General features: G+C 38.2%; 1 protein-coding gene across 2 annotated transcripts in view; it reads left to right on the forward strand.

Annotated features, from left to right (window-relative positions):
* Positions 1-2,072: 2,072 nt before the first annotated feature.
* NBAS (NBAS subunit of NRZ tethering complex) overlaps positions 2,073-23,754 on the forward strand; it is a 337,182-nt gene continuing 315,500 nt past the window's right edge. Inside the window, exons 1-6 of one of the 2 annotated variants that reach the window (XM_046661718.1) lie at positions 2,073-2,198; positions 4,551-4,605; positions 6,386-6,422; positions 8,978-9,055; positions 9,407-9,454; positions 13,973-14,016. In XM_046661718.1, coding sequence (XP_046517674.1) covers positions 2,082-2,198; positions 4,551-4,605; positions 6,386-6,422; positions 8,978-9,055; positions 9,407-9,454; positions 13,973-14,016 — 379 coding nt within the window. In that variant the 5' untranslated portion in view covers positions 2,073-2,081. Of the gene's footprint in view, positions 2,199-4,550; positions 4,606-6,385; positions 6,423-8,945; positions 9,056-9,406; positions 9,455-13,972; positions 14,017-23,754 lie in introns of both variants that reach the window. The other variant, XM_046661719.1, reaches the window with a different exon arrangement.

Genomic DNA, 23,754 nt, shown 5'->3' on the forward strand with positions numbered 1-23,754 from the left:
GTGGTGAAGAAGACTGCATAACCTGCCCATCTGCATCTCTGGGAGTAGAATTTTCCTTCCAGGAATTGCTCCAAGTTAAATGTACAGTCACTCTTCCAGTAATGCTGTGTAGCCTACTCCTTTTTTATTTCTTTAGAATATAAGCTCCCCAGGGTCAGCCAGGCATGGACTTATGTTTCCTGTTCTGTTGTACAAACTATGGTAAATAGGGTAAGGGTGAGGATGGATAAAGAAATTAACATAGTGTGATGACAGTAAAAGTAGAAACAATTCTTGGTGATGTATTTGCAGTTGTCCCCTTCACATACCAGGGGAGAAGGAAGCATCCTTTGCCAGCTTGGCCAGCCACCTCCTGGCTGTGCTTGTGCTGATCAGGTGGAGGTGATGAGGAGAATGGATGAAGCAGAAAGCAATTCCAATTTCTATCAGAGAAAGGATGAGATAGGGAAGGGAGTAAAGAGCCAAGGAAACTTGGTGTGCAGAAATTGGAGGGGGCAGTACTGAGGCCCTATACCACTCCAGAGGCCAGTCTTCACACTGCATTCCAAGTGAATGGTGCTCCTACCTCTCTACATTCTACAGCATGCGATGTGAGATGTCTACCCTGGGGCTGTGCAACTCGTCAGCTCTGGTGGGATGGGGAGAGGAGATGTCTGCATCTGCAACTAAAGATTGGATAAAAACACATGGCTGCTATGAAGAGAAGTACTTTGGGGATACAATGTATACAACTATTTTTGGGAAATTTTTTGTTTATTCAACAAATAATATATATTTTGTCCTCTGCTCTGTGCCAGGCACATGTATAAACTCTGGGGATGTAACAGGGATGTATATAGCATCTATGTATATAGTAGAGCGCTCTGTTCTGGTAGAACCTACATTTTACTGACTGAGGACAGACAATAAACTCATATAATAAATATAAACTATAAAGCATTTTCGGTGATGATCTAAAGTCTAATGGGAAAAAAATAGAGCTGGTAAGGGAGATCTGGAGTTGGGGAAGGTGGTTGCAAATTTAAAAATGAGCAGTCAGGTTAAGCTTCAGAGAGAAGGTGACATCTGAGCAAAAATTTGATGACGAGGGAGAGACCCAGACAAATACCTGGTAGAAAATCTTCCACGCAGAGGGCACAACTCATGCAAAGTCCCTGAAGTGGATGTGTGTCTGGTGTATTCAGAAACGGCAAAGCCACTTGTAGCTGAAGGTAGTGGGGGGAAGCAGGAGGTGAGTAAGAGGGAGCAGGCAGGTGATGGAGCGCTTGCTTTGAGGTCACTGAACTTTGAGAGAAATGGGAGCCCTTAGATGCTTCCCAGTGGAGGATTTTAATTGCATTAATTGCCTAATGCATCTTGACAGATATTATGCAATATAATTCCTGCAAGAAATCTTCAGTATTTGTGTTTCTTTTGAATGTAATACAGTGCTAATTCCTTGTACACTGTACATTCAATCAGGTTACAACAGGCTCTGCTTATAGTACAGGGCTTCCCACATAAAGGCACTTGCTCAATGAATGAATGGACAAGTGAATGAACAAATGAGGCTGACATTTTAGCTCCCTCCACGGAGGTCCTCAACCTATCATTTCAACCTTACTGCCCCACACCTTTTCTTAACTTGGGTTCTATTCAGCTGCCTGCTCTTTCAACTAGATATTTGTCTTTGTCTTTGCTCACTCCATTTGCCCCCAGTTGAAATGCTCTATCCAACCTTCTCCACTTGATTCAAATTCTACCTGTTGTTAAAGACCCAGGACAAGCTCCACTTTCTCCAGGAAGCCCCTTCAGACCCTCTGGCCTTCCGCGCCTTTTCTGAGCTCCTATAGCATCATTCCTCTGATACCTTTCATTGGCTTAATCTGTTGCATTGGATAACTTTTTAGCGTTTGTTTAAAAAACCATTGTTTGTACTCCTTCTGCGCTCTAGGCAACGAATACATAATTTAGCATTTCCTTCCCAAGTCCAGTCAACTCTACCTCCTTCCCTGCGAATCAAAAGCGGCCGCGGCTAAGGAAGCTTGTCCTTTGCGAGGTGCCGTAGTGACCCTGCCTCAGCCGCTCGGTCCCGGGCCAACATGGCGGCCTCCGAGTCAGCGCCTGCTGTGGTTCCAGGCGCTGCGGAGGGCGAGGAGGAGACGATTCTCTATGACTTGTTGGTCAACACCGAGTGGCCCCCGGAGACAGAAGTACAGGTGAACCAGGCCCCTCCAGAGCTGCAGCCAGCTTGGCGCGGCCGTTGCCCCGGCAGAGCCACGTAGCAGGAGCCACGCAGGGGAGTGGAGCCGGGTGGGCGGGGGAGCAGGGCTCTGCAGCTTCTGCGGTCACCCTGGCAACGGCACCGCGGGCTCGCCCGGGTCTGGGTCCCCTAAGAGAAGGGTCCCAAGATTCCTCCTGGGCTCCGAATTCGGTTGTCGGGGGTCGGAACCCCGGGCTCTGGGACACGTACCTTCCCACTTTGGTTGTCAGTTTCACTGCTCTTTACTTGGAGGGGAGGCACAGCGTTGGACAGGAAGGTCTTTTTTATTTCTAGACTCTTCGGTGGTCCCTTTCCGTGGGCCGACAGGGCTGGCCAGGGCTGATTCTCATCTGCGGTGGGAGAATTTTCCAGGTCCCTATAGGCGTCTCAGCATCTGGCGGGCTGCCGCAGAGTACGGCATCTAACGTTTACTCCTACTTGGGGCTGAGTTGCGCCAGTTCTTGTATATTTCAGTCAACAAGCATTTAATAAGTGTTTGTGTGTGTCCATCTGTATCCCAGATTCTGTGCCAGGCGCTGGGCATACAGAGGCGAATAACTTTCGTGGTGCTTGTAGTCTAGAGGGGAGACGAGCCAGCGAACAGTTCTCATAACCTGGTGGAATATGCGCTATAATAGCGGTGCGAGCAGAACGCCTTGGGTGTGAAGAGTAAGGAGCTACTGACCGGGGTTGAGTTCTCTGTTAGAGAAGGGTTTGTAACCTGAAGTGGACCTTGAGGTTATCAGTTGTTCCGTAGAGAGGGCCTCTCAGGCACGAGGTGAAGAGTAGGAACCAGGAATCCACATTTATTAACAGATTTATTGAGTGCCTAACATGTGCCAGTCGCTGTTTTAGACTCAGAGGATGCAGCAAGATCGAAAAGGACTTTTATTAAAGATCATGGAATCCTGCCCATACGAAATCTTTTTTACAGCATCTTTCCTGAGTGTTGCTTTACTGGAGAAACTACTCATTCTCCTAGAAAGTTAGTAGTTTTTCTTTAACCTCCTCACTGCAATTTCTGCTTGTCTTGAATAATATATTTGGTAGGCTGGCAGAGATCTGCATATATTATCGTTTTTCAAGTGTTAGTTTCTGTTTGTCTTGAATAATGTGAATATTTTGTAGGTTATGCAGCTAGGTAGCTGTTGGTGCTGCTGTTGGTTGATAAGGATATGTTTCCACCGGTTAGCACTCACTGGTTAATTACAATAATGTTTCCGAATGCTTAACATTATAAATTGATTTGTGAAAAAACAAGGCCTGGGGCCCGCCCAGTGGCATAGTGGTTAAGTTTGTGCGCTCTGCTCCGCTGCCAGGGTTTTGTGGGCTTGGGTCCCAGTTGTGGAGCTACGTACTGCTCATCAAGCCATGCTGTGGCAGCATCCAACGTACGAAATAGAAGAAGATTGGGACAGATGTTAGCTCACAGCCAATCTTCCTCTCCAAAAAAAAAAAAATTTATATATATATATATTTATACACATATCTCACAACATCAACTTATGTTGAAATCTCATAGCTCTTGTTTGGTTCTACTGATTTCAAGTGTTGAACTACAAGCTCTTGGGGGGCAGCTACATCTGATTCATCTTTGTATCCCTTCCCAGGACCAAATTGTGTCTTACACGAAGTGTATGATCAATTTATGTTTGTTGAATGAAGTAACTTTCCTGTGCTTTTAAGCCATATCTGTCTGCACTTACGGCGTGTGCATTGGTCCTTTCTTAACAGCGCATTAGTACATCTTACTCATTATTTGTAGTGCCTAGTATTGTTTAGCCTACATAATGTTTCCTCTGTACTTAAGGAACTATTTAATGTAGCAATTATATATCAGTGTGTGTGTTAGTAGCATTTTCTCTGTGGGTATACAACAAATATTCAATAAATTTACCTCAAGACATGACTTTAGTAATCTGTGATTACTTTTCCTGTAAGCAAAGCTTGTTTTAAGCCCACCCAAGTAGGCTGTGCTGAACCGGCAGCCAGTGTGGTCTTTGCCCTTGGCTTCTCTTGTCTTTGGAGTGGTGTTTTGATTTGGAAGCAGTTTCCAGCTTCAGTCTTTGTCCTCCCCTCTAACGTCATCCTGACAAGTGCCTGTGACCATGCCATGCTCGCTTTTACACCCGCCGTTCTCAGTCCTGCTTCTGCTTGTTTTGTTTGTATCCGTAAGTAGTTTTTAAATACTGGTAACTTGTACCCAATACTCTGAGTTTTAGCAAAGAAATATGACTTTACGTATTGTATAAGTATTACTAGAAAATTCTCGTATGAAAGTTTTTTTGTTTTTTGTTTCCAATCGTAGCCTAGAGGCAGCCGGAAACATGGTGCGTCCTTTCTCATCACAAAAGCAATTAGAGGTAAGCGTAGCTTATTTATTTTTCTGCGTATACTGATATAGTTAGCAGATAATTTTTTCCCATTTCATTCATAACTGTATTGTTTTAGAACGTTTAGGAATTTTAGAATGTGTTCTTTAACCTTCTAATTTACAGCCTGATAAATATGTATATATTTTAATTACAGATATGATATGTATCTATACATATGTGGGTGTATATATACAGAAATATACACATATATATGTATGTATATGTATATAAACACACACACATTTTTAATGCAGCTTAGAAGTAAAGTATGGCCTGAGTTTAACTATTTTGGATGTGTTCTAGAAGAAGTGAAGAAAATCAAACCCAGTATGAGTCTCAGAGTCTGTGGATATTGAAGATGAAAAGACTGCCACTACATTTTTTTTTTTTTTTTTTTTAAGATTTTATTTTTTCCTTTTTCTCCCCAAAGCCCCCCGGTACATAGTTGTATATTCTTCGTTGTGGGTCCTTCTAGTTGTGGCATGTGGGACGCTGCCTCAGCGTGGTCTGATGAGTAGTGCCATGTCCGCGCCCAGGATTCGAACCAACGAAACACTGGGCCGCCTGCAGCGGAGCGCGCGAACTTAACCACTCGGCCACGGGGCCAGCCCCTGCCACTACATTTTAAGAGGTTTACATGATGTTTCAGATACATCTGGTCAGAGTTACTCAAATTTCAAATTTGATTAACTGGGCATTCATTTAACTCCTGATGGATTTGACATAGAGCTCCAGGATCTGAGAGAGTATTGAGCACTGGCTGCATTAAGCTGGTGTTGTGAGTGCTTTAAGTATATAAATTCATGTCATCTTATACCAGATCGGCAAGGTAGGTACTGTTACAAGTTTATGTTTATAGATGAGGAAACTTACCCAAAGGCATTCATTTGGAATGTGAGTGCATGTCTTTCTGCTCCAAAGCCCATCTTTATTATACTGGTGAATTTGAACTACTTATAAAGACAAGATCCGGTTTCAAAGGAATTGAGTATTTAAAATTAAGTATAATTTTATCTTGTGATAAAGGTAAAATAATTTTATATTCTGATATAGGAAGCCCTTGTATATTCAATTTTCATTGTCACAAATGCTTTGAAATTTTAAAAATTTAGAAAATGTACCCAAGTAATAAAATTTATGTTAGAAAATTTAGAGAATATAAATAACCACAAATTAGAATAATTATTCCTCGTTTTACCACCCAGAGATCATCTGTTGTCCTTCAGACTTTTTCCATTGATACATACCTAACTGTGTACACGTGCTCACACATACGTATAGGTTTTAAGTGAGATTATATGAAATGTTATTTGTCGATAGTGTGCTAGAGATTTTGTTTCTATGAACTTTCCCATTTTAGGTATTATTATTATTTTTTAAATCTGTGCCATATAATGTAAAATGGTATCTTAATTTTTATACAAAATACTTTGATTTTAAAGGGTGGTTACTATGGCTTCTTTATGGTTTATTAAAGCCACTTAAGTGAAACTTAGCACCACTTTTACTTTTTGTACTGTTAGGAAATCTTCAAGGTTTTGAATACCACAAACTTGGGACTTAATATGAACAAATATATGATCTGGTAAAAGTTGTAGTGTATATTAGATTGTATTTCTTCTCTCATTTTGAGTTATATTCTCCATGGTTTGTTTTGTAATGACTGTCTACAGTATATTTTAGGTTTATTGTCAATAAATCTAATTTGAAAATGATTCCTAAAGAGTAGTTGATTCATATTTGGCTTTGCTATTTCTTTTTGTTACAGATCATTTATTATTTTTATGCCAATACTTCTGGTACAGGTGAGTCATCACTTCTTCAGAGGAACAGTATGAACTTCAAGTACAAACACTATTATCCTGTTTATGATTTAAGTTTTCTGAATTGAATGCCAGATTGTGATATAGATGCTGACTGGTGAACCCAGTCTATAAAATAGGCATTTCAAGCATTTGGCACAGACCTTGACAGGGTGTCTCAGGGTAATTTTTGTCCCTTTGGTCATTACTAAGAATATCTCATGACACCTTCTCCTTTCTCTGGTGAGTGTCCTCGGCCTTATCTTGAATGCTCACACGATGGGTCTGTAGCTTGTGTATCTTTTTCAGAACGTTTTTGTTCTTGTTGTTGTGTCAGCTCTTGTGGTCAACGTTCAGTTGCTGTACATCAGGGAAGGTTCTCTTGGTTTCGGTTCTTGGGTACTTTTTAATTCTTTTGAGTGTTAAGTATGTTTTTGGGCATGGTGCTAATTTGCAGCCTTAAAAGGAACAAAGAAATGATTATTCTGACAAAGGATATAATTCTGCTTTTAGAGATGTGTGTAAGAATTGTTTTATAGAATTATTTACCACAGATTGCTTTTTCCTTAAAGACATCTAGTCTGAAAATTCCAGAGATAATATATATTGTTCTGTAAAAGAGACCTTTGGCTCTTCTCCAAGATTAGCTCCACTGTTTTTCTGCTTTTTCTCTGTGTGTTTGTGTGTGTGTGTGTATGTGTCCATTAAATTTACTGATTTAATTTTATCTTGTATTTTGGGAGTGTGGGGTGTGATAGAGTAGAGAGAGAGAGGAGACAGAGGAGAGAGAAGGGAGAGGAGTTTGAGAGGGAGGGCTGTTTTCCTGAGCTCTCTGGACCCCAGCTTGCAGTTCTGAACCCCCTGGGATAGGATGGGCAGAAAATATGGCTGTTTAGGCTACTGCTTGGCAGTCAGGCCTTTTGTTGTTTATTGAGAAGGAGGACTCAGCAAGAGCTCCCTCTGGTACAAGCCTTGTCCGGTGTGTGAGCACGTTAAGATGAGGCATCACGAGCTGCCTTTCTCCTGAGAAGTCCCTTTCCTTGAGTTGACCCCATTGATTGGTGTACAGCCTGTGAACGCACCATGAGGTGATTATCTGTCTTCCCCATGATATGTTATTTTCAAAAAGATTGTAGTTAAATTTTGGCTCTTGAGTTTATGGTAATTAAGCCTAAAGGTTTTGGGGTCAATATTTGTTTCAATTGGACTTTTCTTTTAAAGTTGTTTTCTTTTAATTAGGAAATATAAATAGACTGAGAATTGTAGACAATAGTACAATAAACCTGTTATGACTTATATCTATAGCTGAATTAAAGTCGTTGCTCTTCTGCCATATTTGCTTCAGGTAGCCCTCTCTGTTTTTATACAGCTCAGGGTCCCCCATCCCACTGTAGGCTTCCCCTCCCACTATCCTTTTCCTGCCCCTCCCCCTCCAGAGGAAATTATCATCCGCATGTTGATGGTATCATTCATGTGCCTGTTTCATATCTTTATTATATTATTTCTGTAACTACTTCATGGTATTAAATATTTTGTATTTTAAAAAATGAACATAATATACTAAATGTATATTACAAATGTTTTTTATCCTGTTTTCTGTTTTCTAATTTTCATAATGTATTTTTTCTTTTTCATATATTTTTATCTAATTCTTTTCTTTATCCTTCTTTTTCATCTGTTTTCTTGATTTCTTTGTGCGTTACTCCTCTAATTTGTTTTATCTGCTGATGCGCTTATAGGAGATCATTTCCTCATGTCCTTTGTGGATGATGTTACTGTGAGCTTATGCTTGGGAATGCTTGCATTGCATGAGTAAAGTGAAATTGCAGTCCAATCTTACACATATTAAAGGCTTAGTGTTTTGATTTTTCATAGGGGATTTCTTCCCGTCCCCCACAGACCAGAATTCCAGACAGAGATGAGGCTTCTCACAGTCTCCCTGGGCCCATGGTGGGGTTCATGCACTTCTCCTTTCCTTGATAGCACAGTCATTTGAGGGTCCTGGCCGTTGCAGGAGTCTCACTGCCACCTCCTGTCCTTTCTGTGGCCCACAGCTCATTTCCTGTCTCAGGTGTTAACTCCTGTTTTGAGTTGTTGTCCCTCCCTTTGTCGTGTACCCAATTCTAACTTTCAGTTCTCTCTTCATTTCTAGTACTTGGAGAGTTCTTTCTTTCTTGTGAGTTTAGCTATACCTAGGATTTGTTTTTGTTCGAGGTGAGCCAGAATTTCTAGGTGTGCAAGCAGGAAGGGTTTCTTGTAAGCTCACTCTGCTATGTTACTGGCACCCTCGATGTCTTTTCCTTAGAAAGGTCATAAAATTTATACCTTTGAACATAGCAACATGTTTTTCTGGAAATAGAAAAGTGTATGCGGTCAAATTTCAGGTATCCAGTTGGTAACTTTTGGTTTTGTGTTTGCCAGTATTCAAATTTTATATTCCAGTGGAAACAAAAGTCCATATCTCTCACTATAGATCTATGTGCTGGTGATAATATTAACCTATGTATATGTGGCTTTCCTGATTAGATTCTAAGTTGGCTGATGTGTTGTGGTTTCAGCCCTGCGCCTTTTTTGCTCCCTGACGGACTGGTTCGCTTGGTTAATAAACAGATAAACTGGCATTTGGTACTTGCAAGGTAAGGATGTATAAAATTCAGATAATGTTTCTCTACCTGGATTAGCACTTAATTTTATTATGGATGTTAATTTTGGGGTCCTGAAGCTTGCAGTCTTGGTTTTTATTGTATATAAATTCCCTTTGTCACATGTGATTAGTGTTGTTTAAACGTGTTAATTCACCTGTATTGAATCATTTTGTATGCTTTTGTACCTTTATACTCATGCAATTGTAAGGTCAAAAGTAGGATAACTAAAGATGTGAAAAAATTTTTAAAATGATTTTAACTTCTTAAAATAATTCCATCTATGTTGAAGATTGCTACAAATATTCATATAGAATTTTTTTATCTCTTTCTCCCTAATGAAAGCAACGGAAAACTTTTGGCTGCTGTTCAAGATCAGTGTGTGGAGATCAGGTAATTGTTAATATTATTCATATTCAGAATTTCCCTTGAGAAAAATTTTACTTGATTTGTGGGAATTAAGATTTTTAAAGGGGATATATTTATAGGGATTTTTCTATTAACTCACATAATTTTGTGAGGTGTCAAACACCAATTTATGCCAATTAAAGGGTGAAGGATACTTTCTCAGAGTAGCATGTTCTACTTCCTCAGATCACTCTGCTTTGTCCTGACAAATTTTACTTTTTCAGAAGACAAGGCATATCTTCCAGAACTCTGGAAATCACTTTTGTTTGACTAGTTGCTGCTGAGTCAACTAAGCACATGCTCAGGAAGATGTAAAGAAAGCAGGGGCTGCTTTGCTCTGTTGATAGACAGCTGTAGATGGAATGTGAGTCTGCAAAAGACCAAGGTTGCCTGTTACTTGAGACCAGTGAGATTCTCTCTCCTCTTGAGACATTCAGTGGTACACATACATGTCTAGAAGATTTCTCTCAGCTTTCCATGTAGTTCCATGTAGTTTATTTTTAAGTTATACATCAGTTGTGAAAGAAATAGCAACAATAGCAGCTAACTCAGGAAAGCTAGTTCAATTTTTGGGAAATTAGCAACAGCAGACTAAAATGTGTTGCACCTCTAAAATTGGGGGCTACTCCTTTCTCTGGCCAAGGCCTAACTCTTGGTTCTCAAAAAATAAGCAATAATGCAGAAACGTCGAGATGTCCAGATGCCAGTCAAAAGGTTTTTCTGCTGCTTCATTATTCTTGACTAAAAATAGTATTAATAAGCTTTTAGTTGTTATCACGCTGGTTTTAGCTTTCTGTTTGTGAAATTTCTCTCTTTTTCTGTTTATCCAAACAGAGCTGGACCCTTCAACTTTTTGGGGAGTCGACAGAGGGTTTGCCCCCATTGGGGTATTGACTTCAGAGGGGGAGGCTTCGTGATCCCTCTTGAAACCATCAGGGTAGAATTAATTGGCAATAATGGCAGCCTTTCAGAACTACATTACTTAATTTGGCATGGCTTTCAGGCTTTCATAGGCAGGTCCCTCATTTTTAGCACCATCAGTAAGTGTCAGGTTGGCACAATATTTGAGCTTGAATTGTTCATAGGAGTGGGCTAGCACTTCCTATTCTATTTGTTGCAGTAATGTAAAATGTATCTTTTTGAGAAATGTGCTCACGATATGACTTCTTCATAAACAGTAGTCAATAGTCAAAGTTTCCATCTTTTTCCCGTGAAATGAGAACATGAATGGGATGATTTTAGGTATTAGGATCAGAATGCACATGTGGGCATGGGTTTGATATTTAGGTCTGTGGCGGAGGGTTTGACCGAGGGTTTCTGGTACTTGTTAATAAAAATTTTGATGAGAAGAATAAAAAGAAAAATTATTTGCTTTTATAAAAAGATTTGCTATTGGATTGTTAGAGTGTAAAATACTATTTGTGAAACTTACATCCAGCTCTTTAGGAATGCATTCATGCATTTGAGATTAAGTGGTGAGGGGAGATTTCTGGGCAACAGAAGTGATACTCATCAAGATCTTATTTATCTGGTCTGTAATTTGCAAAGGCTTTATAATATTAGTATAACTAAAGACTCTTATGTGGTGAAGAGTCAGCTCCACCATGAAGCCTTTCAGGAACACCCTCCCTATGGATGCCCCCTCCCCTCATTGCTTAGGTGCCAATCCTTTATGTTCTTGTATTAATCAGCACATTATTATCCTTAATGGTAAGAAGGTGATGCGAACAGTTTTGGGTACTATTTTAAATGCTTTACATATGTTAACTCATTTAATCCTTGTGAGGTAGGTTTTGCTATTTTTCTTCATTTTAGAAATGAGGAATCTGTCACAATATGGTTAAATAACTAGCCCAAGGATGTGAAATCAGCCTTCCGAGCTTCAGTGTTCGTGCTCTTAACTACGAATCTGTACTACCTTCTGATCATGTTGTTTAGCCGTATATGCTTGTATGTGGGTTTCCCCAGTATATTTAGGGCCACTGCTTTGCGCAATTCCAGAGTATACCGTTTACCTAAAACGCCATGTGAATGGCTTTTAGAGTCTGCAGCTCCAAATATATTGTGTTCCTTGGAGGCAGGGGCTGTCCTTTTTTCCTAGCAGTCTGTATTTCCTTGAACTTCATAGGTGCTTAGTTTATGTTTGATGAATAAGTGGGGTGTTTGCAAGTGGGATGGGGAAGCGGGTGCTGGGAGGGCATTACAGGGTATAGCCCACTGACTTGCTCAAGTTGGTACTCATTTGCTTTCGTTGAATGAATATAGACACACAGAGTTAGTTTGCAGTAACCTGAAATGAAGTGTCTTTGAGCAAAGATGTGGAACGGTCATGAAAGAAAAATGGCGAGGTAGATCCCCAAAGCAAACCCTATGAATAGTGGCTGTGCCTGAATTTTTAAAACATTTTTTCTCACTATTCCATATGTGTCTTTTCTACTACAGTGAAGAACGTATACAATGCAGGATTGGCTCCAGTAGTAACAGTAGTAAGCATCCAGAATTCAGTAAATATTTGTTGATTGGATTAGAAAATGAAAGACAATGCTAGTGTGTGGGGCCATTAGTCGATATTAGGAAGCAGTTATAAATAGGAAATGGAAAAAAAAATAAATAGGAAATGGTTTTTGAGGAAAAGAAAGGAAAAGCTGAGACACACTTGAGTTTTAAGAGACAGCTCTGCCTTTTGCGAGACAGTGCTAGGGCTGCTGTTCTCCAACCGTATTTTGTAATGAGTGGCAAAGGCCTCTGGTCATTTGCTCTAATATGGTGTACTTACCCTGCTGGTGTGTGGGGCTTGCATGGATTAAAAAATGACTTGTGAATTCCTACTTTAATTTGTAATTTGGCAGTAGTTAGGGATTATAAGTGGTGAATATGTTTCCTTTTTTCCTAAATAATAAAGTAATAATTTCTTATGATTATGGGCTGTTATAAATATGGGAACTAATGAGAAACCATCAGAGAATACAACAAAAAGCATTAAAATAAGGGACTCTTATAAAAAAGGCACCTTTCCAAATTTGCTTAAGTGAATAAATTCTATAAAGTTTTGACAAAACCAAATTTATATCTCCCTCCCCTCCCCTCCCCCAGCAAAAAGAGCAGCTATTATTTGTGATTATATTAAGGATGAAAGTAATGAACGTTTGCTTAGGTCTAGTTCTTGCTAATTTCTACATAATGTCTCATTTAATCCTTTCCCTAAGCTATGAAATTGCTATTACCCATCCTATTTTATTGAAAGGAAAATGGAACTCACGTTGAATATTTTGTCCAGGTTGCATGCATAGAGCTGAAATCAGGTCAGCTTTACTTCAAAGCCCATCTTTTTTCTGGTCTATTCTGCTTGGAGGCTGAACAGTCCAATTTCTTGAGGAAATATATTTTTATATTTATAATTGGCTTTTGTCATAATATAATATTTTAATAAATGGCTAGAAATATTGAAGTCTTTAAAATTTATTGTAAAAGTAATGCTTAGTCATTTTACAAATATTATAAAATACAGTTAAGTATTTCAGAAAGAACTACAAACTGCCTGTAATTCCACTATCCAGAGTTGTCTATTATTAACATTTGATATGTGTTCTTTGAAACTTTGCTCTGTGTGTGTGTGTAATATATTTATATATATGTAGAAGGATGATACTGTACATTCTATTTAATACCTTTTTTCTTCATAAGTTTTGGAAATTAATATATTGTGAACATCTTTCCATGTCACAGATAGTAATTGCATATTTCATTGAGTGCATATAGCAAAATCTAATAACCTCCTTATAGTGGGTGTATTTTTCTCTTTCATAAATTAGGCTGCGTTAATTTCCTTGATATCTGCGTATATCTGTAATGATTTCCCAGGGATAACTTTATAGAAATTGAATTGCTGGATCAAATGCATGGACATTAAAGTGTTGGATAATTGTTACTAAATTATTTTTTAGAAGGTTTACTTATTTTCATTTTTGAATATAAAATAATTATACTGTGCTGGTATGTATTTTAAGATCACAGATTTTAAATAGGTCACTGATATGGATATGGTTACCTATTAAAGCTATTTGATTTATTAAAACAGGACTTTTACCTAAGTGATTAAACTTTGTGATATGGTATAGACCAGTGATTGTTAACCAGGATTAATCTGTGGAGCTTTAAAAAATATTTTTGCTTGGGCCCCATCCCAGATTTATTGAATCAGAACCTTTGGGGATGGGGCCCAGGCATCTCGTATTAAAAGACCATGTTTAAACTCACTTATGCTTGTATCGCTATATTCCTAGTTTAGCTCCATTTCTGGTGATATAGGAAGATTGGAAGGAAACATTGTCACCAGTGAAAGCTTCTTATTTGAGGCACAAAACCATCTTTGTGAGAGAAGGAATGATTTAGTGTTGTGTAGAAAAGTGGTCCAGTCTCTAGTGTTTGTGGTGTTTTATGGTACTACACAGTAGTGTTGTTATAGTAAAGCTGTTGTCTTAATTAATTTTACACATTTTGCAGGTCTGCAAAAGATGAGTTTACATCTATTATTGGGAAATGTCAAGGTAAGAGTTTCCAAAATATTTAAAAAATGAAAATTTCAAATCTGCAGCTGTTAACAGTATTTCTTAAAAGTCAGAATAGATATTAAATATTTATTAATAAGTATTATTATAACTTTATTAAAATAATTTTAAAACATCTTAAATTGATTTCTCTTATTGCCTTAAATGTTTTGCTTTGAGATGTGCAGTTTGGAGATATTTGAAATTGAAACTGTTTTAAGAAGTCTAAGCCAGTTTGGGGATAAAGTATTTGCAAGTGTCTATAGTCTTTTATTTTGAATTCGATGTGGGAAAAAATATTTAGGTATAAGTCAAGAGTTGGTCAGATACAGACTGGTAAAAAAAGTCTGGGATTTGATCATTGTTTTTTATATTCAGCAAACATTTACTGACTATCATTTATCTATGTGAACCATTTTAGTGGATACCAGGAGTATGATTGTGAGCAAAAAGGCATGGTCCGTTATCTCATGAGGCATGTAGACACTCAAATATATAGATACAAACTGACGTATCCCATGAAGGAAAAATGCAAAGCACGGTGAGGGTTTAACCAGGGGTGTGAGATGAGATTGTTGAGAAAAAGTGGCTTTTGAAAAGCAACGTTCAGAATGAGTAGAGGTTAGGAGAAGACGAGTGAGTGATCTGCAGGAGCAGTATTTGAAAAGTCAGGGGAACCTTACAGGAGGAAAATAAGAGGGCGCTATTAGGTAAATACATCAATTGCTTATGTTTTGTTTAGAGGACCTGCAGTTCCATCTGTCTGACTTTGTGTTAGTTTAATAGTGTAGTAGTTGTAGGAATCGTAATGATGATAATCATGGTCATTGTGACGCTGACAAACATTTATAGCGTCCTTACTGTGTGCCAGGCACTGTATTTAGTGCTTCACATGCATTTCCTCTTTTAATTGGAAGAACATGGTATATGTGTTTTATCTTAAAGCAGCAGTAGGGTAAAATAAATCATTGACAGTGAAAGAGAGCAAGGAGAAGGGAGACATCGATGGTTTTGAAGTCTACAAAATGGTGGTAAGGCAGAGGATTCTGCCAACTCCCCATGGAAACACTGGTCTTCAGCTCCTTGTCAAATGCACCATTAGGGGCCTAAGGCCAGTTTCCTTCTCATTTTTCTCATTCTCAGCTATCTAGATGTGTTCAGAAGATTAAGGATCAAATATTTTAAAAATGTTTTGAGTTCCCATGTGAATGGTGATAGTGATTTTATTAGTATGTCAGAATCATTATGGGCATAATTTTATAGGCTGGGGTGGGAAACAATTATATGAGCTAATATATGTAAAGCTCTTAGCATAATGTCTGACACCTACGAAGTATTTAGGCAACATTAAGCTATTGGTATTAGTGCTTCTACTACTAGTACTGTTATGCTGCCTATAAATCTTTCCATTGTTTGCCGTGGACCTTGGAGTACAGTTCATATTCTCTAATTCAGGACATAAGCCTTTCACAGTCTGCCTGTCTGTCCTGTAGTAGCCCCCTGCCTTACAGCCTGTCTAGTACAAAGCAGCTTCACTTTTCCAACCCCAGCGTGCTTTTCATGCCTTGGTACAGATACTCCTTTTGCCTGAAAGCTCCCGCGTTTCTGTTTAATTAATTAGTCCTGCATATTTGACTTCAAGCATTAGCTCTTTTGGGAAACCCTTCCTCTCTGTCCTCTCCCCATCGTTTGTATATCTTAATGTCTCCTTGGGACTTGTTTGTCCCTGTATCACCACACTTGGCCTAATCTACTTCCTTTTTAATTGTTGGTTTGCTTGTCTGATTCCCACTGAACTGTGAACTTTTTGAAGACAGGGCTCCTGTCTTACTCAACTTTTTTTTTTTGTCCCTAGTGGCTAGCATGGTGTCTGACACATAGTAGGTCACAATTTTTGACCCTGTTGAGTGGGTAATGGCACTTGGGAACTATTAAAATTATTTTTATGAATGAATCTGTGAACAAAATATATTTGCCTATTTCTTGTAAGTTAGTTTTATAAATGATGTGTGTATATATATCTATTATGTATATTATATATATCATACATACATGTAAATTTATGGATAATTGTCATGATATTCATTTTTTTTATTGTAATATACACAAATGTGTATGCATATGGTCAATGGAACAATAAACTTGGATAAGAAGCCCTGTTTGCTTAGTGTCCTTCTAAGAATAATAGAAGGGAGTAGTAGAGTTTGTGAATTTCTGAAGCTTGGGGCTCTAGCATTTTCTGAATTTACTTCCTATAGTTTCCTCATCAGTGCTTATTAAAGTAGACCAGACCTGGCTTAAATAACGTAAAAGGATCGAGAAGTTCCCAGAAGAATAATTTGGGGATATTCAACTGCCTCTTTCCCAGTGTTGCCCTTTGGGTGAGGGCTTGGGAAGTCTGAAGTGTGCTCAGAATGTTGGAGCGATTCAGACATATAGGGTCCTATTGAGCTTTGACATTGGACACCTGCTCTGAGGCATTAAGTAACCTGAGAAGTCTACAAGTTGACATGAAAATGGGATACTTACCCCTTCTGTATTTCACACAAATTATAATATTTGTTTGCATTTTTAGTGCATATAGTTAATGTAGCAGCATAGATGAGATAATAGTGCTTTGAGACCTAATGTGTTATTTTGTTGGCTTCTGAATGTGTGAATTTATGACCTTAATGCTGCATTAATGGCTTCTTTCCATTTCATATAATGTGAGGTAATGATCATTTGCTTATTATCTGACTCATCTTTATGGGCGTAAGTCTCATATGCCAAATAATATTTCATGTGGATGCTTGGAGAAAAGGAGCCAGATTGTTGTTAATGCATTTTTGAAACTACATATTGCAGAGTCTGCAAACTGAAATAGGAGCTATTTGGTTCCACTCTGATATTTTTCAATTATTGTTTTATAAAATATATGCCATTTGAGAATGTTTTAAATGTGGCTTGCAGCTTGTTTTGGCTCTTTTTTGCCAGGCCATAAATAGTAATGCAGTCTTGTCTTTCTATCTTGAATAGTGACCTAAAAATAGCACCTGGAATTAGACTTTTTAGAGCTATACTATGTTAATCAACAGATTTTTCTCTTATTTCTGATTTTGAGATACTATAAACCAGAGCTTCCTAATGCTAAGTAGCAGCTTGCCTGTGGTAGCCATGCTGAGATCCCATCAGCCCTTCAGTGGCCTGGTGGGCCCTGTGATAGTCCGAGCTCAGACAGGTTGCCTCTGCTTTCCAGCAACTTCATCAATTTACTGTTAGGTGCATACAAACATGATTTTCCATGTGTGTCTTGACATGAAAAAGGTTAGGAAGCATAGACTATTTGAAGCACTTAGATATGAAATGACATTTCATTCTCGAAGTGTGATTCAGGAGCCTCAGATTATATGAGAACTATTTCTCCCTTTTTGTATTTGTATTTTTATTATTATTATTATCATTTTTTTTGCTGAGGAAGATTTGCTCTAAGCTAACATCTACTGCCAATCTTCCTCTGTATTGTATGTGAGCCTGCCATCACAGAATGGCCACTGACAGATGAGTGGTGTATTTTGCGCCCAGGAACTGAACCTGGGCCACTGAAGTGCAGCGTGTTGAACTTAACCACTAGGTCACTGGTGCTGGTCTCCTTTTTGTTTTATCTTTAGAGAAAAAATTTTATCGTTGCAAGAATAATATACATTCTTTCTTTTTTTTTTTTTTTTGAGGAAGATTAGCCCTGAGCTAACATCTGCTGCCAATCCTCCTCTTTTTTGCTGAGGAAGGCTGGCCCTGAGCTAACATCCATGCCCATATTCCTCCACTTTATATGTGGGAGGCCTACCACAGCATGGCTTGCCAAGTTGTGCCATGTCCGCACCCAGGATTCCAACCAACAAACCCCGGGCTGCTGAAGCGGAACATGCGCCGTTAACCCCTGCGCCACCGGGCCAACCCCAATAATACACATTCTTAGTAGAAACTAAGAATGAGCAAAAAGTAGAAAATAAAAATAAATACACCATCCAGAGATAAGTACCATTAATCTTTTATGATCTGTTCTTTCAGATATTTTTCTGTAAGTACCTGTCAACTATTATAGATATGTTCTATGAAAGTAAAATGTTTTATAATATGCTTTCTTCACTTAAGAATAGGCTTTTAAGTCTTTCAGGTTGAAGTTTAAGAAGAACTTTACAAAATATCTTTTTTGTTTTTTTTTACTGGGTAACATACTGGTGTTAGGACATAGGTCTCCCAATTAGCCAAATCATTCAGAAAGTGCCTGTAAATTTGATCTCTGAGCAGGAAGCAAGTCTCTGTTTTACTTGATACCACAAGCAACGTAGAACCATCATTAGGCCTTTGTGCAGATAATTTTGTGTAACATAGGTAGCAGATTATTGTGTCTATGTTCATGGGGATATTGGTTTGTAGATTTTTTTTGTAATTATTTCTGATTTGGTGTTGGAGTAGTGCTGGACTCAAAACATGAATTGGCAAGTGTTCCTTTCTTTTTTGTTTTCTGTAAGAGTTTGTGTAGAATTGGAACTATTTCTTCCTTAAATGTTTGATAGAATTCACCAGTGAAATTTGGAGATTTCTTTGTGAGTAGGTTTTTAATTCCTAATTAAGTTTTTAGAATAGATATAAAGCCTTTTAAATTTTCAGTTTCCTCTTGCTTCAGTTTTAGTTTTTCATGGAGTTTTCCTCTAAGTTGTAGAATATGTTGACTTAAAGTTGTTTATAATATTATTATGTCTTCAGTGTTCCCTTATTACTGTCTGTTGGATCTGTACTGATGTCCTCTCTTTTGTTCTTGATGTTGGTAATTTGTGTTTTCTCTCTTTTCTCTTGATCAGTCAGCCAGAGTTTTATCAATTTATTAATTTATTCTTCAGTAAAAAACTTTAGATTTTGATTTCTCTTTCTATTGTTTTTTTTTTGATTTTTGCTTTTATCTTTATTATTTCCTACTAGGTTTAATTTGCTCTTATTTTTCCAGATGAAAGATGAAAGTTTAGATCATTGACTTTAAACCTTTTTTCTTTTCTTCTATAAGCCTTTAAGCCTGTTCTAATATAAGCATCTTTTCGTTACTGGTATCTAATTTAATTCTATTGTGGTCAGAGAACATTTACAAATGATTTTAACCTTTTAAATTTATCGAGACTTGATTTATGGCTCAGCATGTGGTCTGTCTTCATGAATCAAATTCTTTTAAAGTAATTTAATTAAAAGAATTTAAAAGAATTTGATTCTTTTAAAAGAATTTGATTCTTGGGTATGGTGCAGTTATTGAGTATAGTGTTTTATAAATGTCAGCTACATTGAGTTGGGTGTCAGAGCTGTTCAAATTTTTATATCCTTATTGATTTTCTCTCTAGTTGTACTGAGTTTTATTCTGGGGGCTAGTTGATTTCTTTGTGCATCAGCTTAAATTTTTAAGGCTTATTTTTTTTTGAATTGAAGTATAATTGACATACAATATCATATTAATTTTTTGTGTTGTAAGATATGGTTTAGAACAGCTTTTACTTTAGGATTAGATTAGTCCTACTTTAAGGTGAGGCCTTTCTGGGATCTCTTAATGCTCAGAGTGTTCAGTGAAGTCTCTCCACTGTGACTGGGTGGAACTCAAACATTTCCAAATCCTCTCTAAGCTCTGGTAGTTGTTTTTCCCCCCGATACGTATCCTCTCCTTGGCATTGTGAAATCTTTCTGTGTGTGTGCAGCTTTGTGTCCTGCCAAAGACCGAAGGGTTCCTCTCTGCAGGTTTTTAAAGCTCCTTTTCAGCCTCACTTCTCTCTGCCGTGCTGCCTTGCAAATTCTAGTCAGCTCAGTAGCTCCAAACACCAATCTTTATCGCCTCACTTCAGTGAGACTTCCAGGTCCTGTCTGCGCTCCTTCATGAGGCGTGGTCCAGAAAGTGTTTACTGGCAGAAAGCAAGGGTGGTGCTGGGCCTCATCTCATTTGTTTCCCTTCTCCCGGTGATCACAATCTCGCACGGCCTGTAGAGTAACGTCTGAAAACAGTTCTTTGACAAATTTTTCTTTTATGGTGGGAGGCCTAGTATGAAACTAGTTAAGTACTCTGTTTTTTTTTAATTGCAAAAGCAGTACATACTTGCAAAGAATTCAAACAATACAAACATAGAAAAAGTAAAAAAAGAAGTCCATCCTTTCTCTTAATTTGCGTTCTATGTAGGAACTTATATTAATGATTTAATATAAAACCTTCTATGCCTATATGAACCTGTGTATACATGGACTGACTGTTTTTCTTTAACAAAACGAGATCATCCGATATAGTTTGGTTTCCACCTCGCTCCCACACTTACTGCCTTGATGAAGTCTTTCCCAGTCATTGTGTATAGCTGTGTTTCAGTCTTTTCAAGGTAGCCACAGCATTCCATCGTAAGAAGGTGAACTGCATTTTATCTGTCTACTTGCCCTCTTGATGGAAATTTAGGTTGTTTACTGTGGCTTGTTTTCTTCCTTTCTCTTACCCATCTTTGTCCTCTTCTCCCTCTAAGCGCTGGAAGAGATATGCTGTTTGTCTTTGGGTGTAGTATTTAAAATGTGATAGCTACTGCTGTAATTCCTTCCAGAAACTTTTACCTGTTTATACAACCATGAAAAGGGTATGATTGAAGACTTTTCTTTTCTTCGTTGTCAGCACCGTGTGTTACCTATTTTAAAAATATTCATGAGGTTCACAGACAAAGGGAAAAAAGCATCTCATTTTCCATTTGCATACCTTTAGTTATTAGGCAGAACATATGTTAACTGGGTATTTTCATTTTTTTGTGACTTGTTAGATCATATCCTTTTGCCTGTATTCTTCTTAGACTACTTGACTTTTTCTTACTGGTTTGTAGTATTTCTATATAGTGAGTATTAACCCTTTGTCATATATGTTGCAAATATTTTTACCCGGTTGATTTGTCTTTTAAATTTATTACAGTGTCTTTTTCCCCATGTCTTTTTTTTTCCAGTGTCTTTTTTTTGGTAACAGCATTTGTCATTTTTTTCCCTTTATAATTTTATGGCTTCTTATCTTCTTAGACTGTTTTTATTCTAGGATTGTAAAATTTGTCTCATGTGTTCTACCGACACTATTATTTCAAATATTTAAATATTTAGCTTCTCTGCATGTCTTTCTAGCTCTGCTAGTTTGCTCTTGCTCACTGGTTCTTGATTTAAAAGTGAAAGAATGTATGTGAGAGATTGTTCATTGAACCCTTCATTTTGCAAATGAGGAAACTACACCTTGGCATCTCCCCAAGGTCACACTCAGTTGTTTCATGGCAGCTGAGAATAAAACCTTGTGTTCCTTAATTTTTAAGTCTATTCCCATTTCCATTTCTAATTTGGATAAATGAGCACTGGCTCAAAGTGTTTTCCTTTAGCACTTGAGTGCCTGTTGTGTGCCACCAAAGTATTAGGCACTGGTGATAAAGTTATGAACACAGCACCTGACATTTTGAAACTTATAGTTTAATGACTAGGGCAGAGAATAAAAAGTAAATAAACAAATATGTAATTCTTATGTGGGATAAGACTGTCAAGGAAATGGAATCATTGGAATGGTGGAGAATAATGGGGCCTTCAGGCTACTTAGGATGATCAGAGAATACATCCTAAAGAAGTGACATTTAAACTGAGACCTGAAAGGTGAAAAGGAGCAGAGAAGGGTTCAGGGAAAGACTTCCAGGCAGAGAAAACAGCATTGACCAAAGCTCTGAGCTGGAAAATAGCCTGGCAACTAGGCAGGTTGAAGGGGCTGCCGTTGCTGCAAGCTGTGCGCTACTGGGTATAAATAGTTTCACCGTGAACTGGCAGTTGTCAAACTGCTGGTTAACTTTACCACCAGCCTTTTTGAATACTTTTCAGACAACTCCATTGACATTTGCTTTGTAAAAATCTGTACTGTTCATTTCTCTTCAAAACCACACAGGCAGCTGGAAAAATCCAGTGATAAAGTCTTTATTTGCACATTGTTATGTGAAATCTTATCTTGTAATGAAACCATATCTTTGTCCGGGTCAAAACACATTCTGAGTTTTCTGGAGCTACTGATTATAACTAGAAGTAATAGTAAAAACAAATCCCCTTCAGATAGAACTTATTTCAGACAGATACAGAATGTGGTGCATAAATCTCTTTATCCTATCAAGATGAAGTAAGAGGAAAACAGTAAAATGGGAAATGTTGCTGTGTTTCTGTAGCACATGAATATTTTTCAGGGCATTAAGTTGTCCTCTTGCTGGTGTTACATAGCATCTGTGTGTATGTGGGTCTTGTGTTCTTGTGTTGTTTATCATTTTGTGCCTTTGTTTATTTCCAAGTTTGATTTTTTTTTTGCTATCTGAAGACAGAGAACTAATCTTTTTCTTTATTTTATTCTCATTTTTGAAAACTCGCTTTTCCAGAGTACATAAATATCTTGTTAGGCTTTAATAAAATCCACTAGACCCTCCTGTGGTCAAGGGCCTCTCTTGGATTTTTTGGTATGTTTTATACCTGTAGACAATAGTCAGAATGGTGAAACTCATTACATCTGGTATACTTTCCCCATTACAGAACATATGTACACATATTACAGAGAGAAGAAGGAAGTCTGAAGTACCTCTTTTAGGTGGAGAGATGTTATATAATTCATGTTTAATTGTTGCGTAGTCCTTGAGGGATGGTAAACTCTTCCCATTACCTTACCCTGTTAATATAGACTTTCCTGAGAAATTCAGGCTTCACTCATTAGTGAAACATTAATCGCTTTTTGTTTCAGGTTCTGGGATGGCATTGTTGAATAAGACATTGTCTCTGATTCCAAGAAGCTCAGAGTGTTGTGGGGCAAATAGTCATGTAAACAACATAATATGATGTGAGGAATGCTCTGAAAGACTTTCGTGCAGCATATTTGGGGGCAGAGATAGGAGAGGAGTAGGTTTTGAAGAATCTCAAGGAAGGAGGAGGTAACAGTTTGTTACCACAGAGTGTTGTAATAAACAAGAAGCCTCTTGATAATGTTGGAGATGAACATTCTAGGTAGAGGCAGCAATGTGTATGAAAGACACACAGACTCCAGTATGCATGGTTTGCTTATTTGCCAGGTAGTTGTTTTATTGGTGGGTTATTAGATGTGTGATGGAGGAAGTGATGGGAGGTGAAACTGCAAAGCTATGACGGAGCCATTTGTGAAGAGCCTTCCATGTATTCGGAGGAGTTTAGACTTGATGTTGTTGGAAATGGAGAACCATCAGGGCTTTTAAAGCAGCAGCAGGATGAGATCTGTGCATTTTTCTATTTTAGAAAGATGTCTTTGAATAGTACCGAGGAAGGACTAGGAGGGAAGAGCCTGAAGGTAGGAAGGAAGACTAGTTAGGAGGCCGTTGTGAGAGTCTAAGCAAGAGATGGTGAAGCCTGAACTTGGGATATTAGCGGAGGAACAGAGAAAGCCATAAATTTTGGAAACCTTCTGAGGCAGTCCTAGGGCTGGATCCACGCTCCGACTGAGAGGCACTGTGCTGCGATGGGCCGCACACTGTGCGAGGTGGGACACTTCGGCTCTGGGCTTTGTTCTGCTCTGATCACAGTGTCGTCTTGAGTCCCCTACTCGTTTGGAATTCTTGTTGGTAAAGGGAGGGCACTGTTCCTACCTGTCTCTTCAGTTCTGGGATTCTAATAAGGGGAAACTGAAGCAAACAAAACATCAGAAACCTCCAGCAAACCTAACACAGTTTACAGTTTCAC

The sequence above is a fragment of the Equus quagga genome, chromosome 5 (genome assembly GCF_021613505.1).
Source record: "Equus quagga isolate Etosha38 chromosome 5, UCLA_HA_Equagga_1.0, whole genome shotgun sequence".
Lineage (NCBI taxonomy): Eukaryota > Metazoa > Chordata > Mammalia > Perissodactyla > Equidae > Equus > Equus quagga.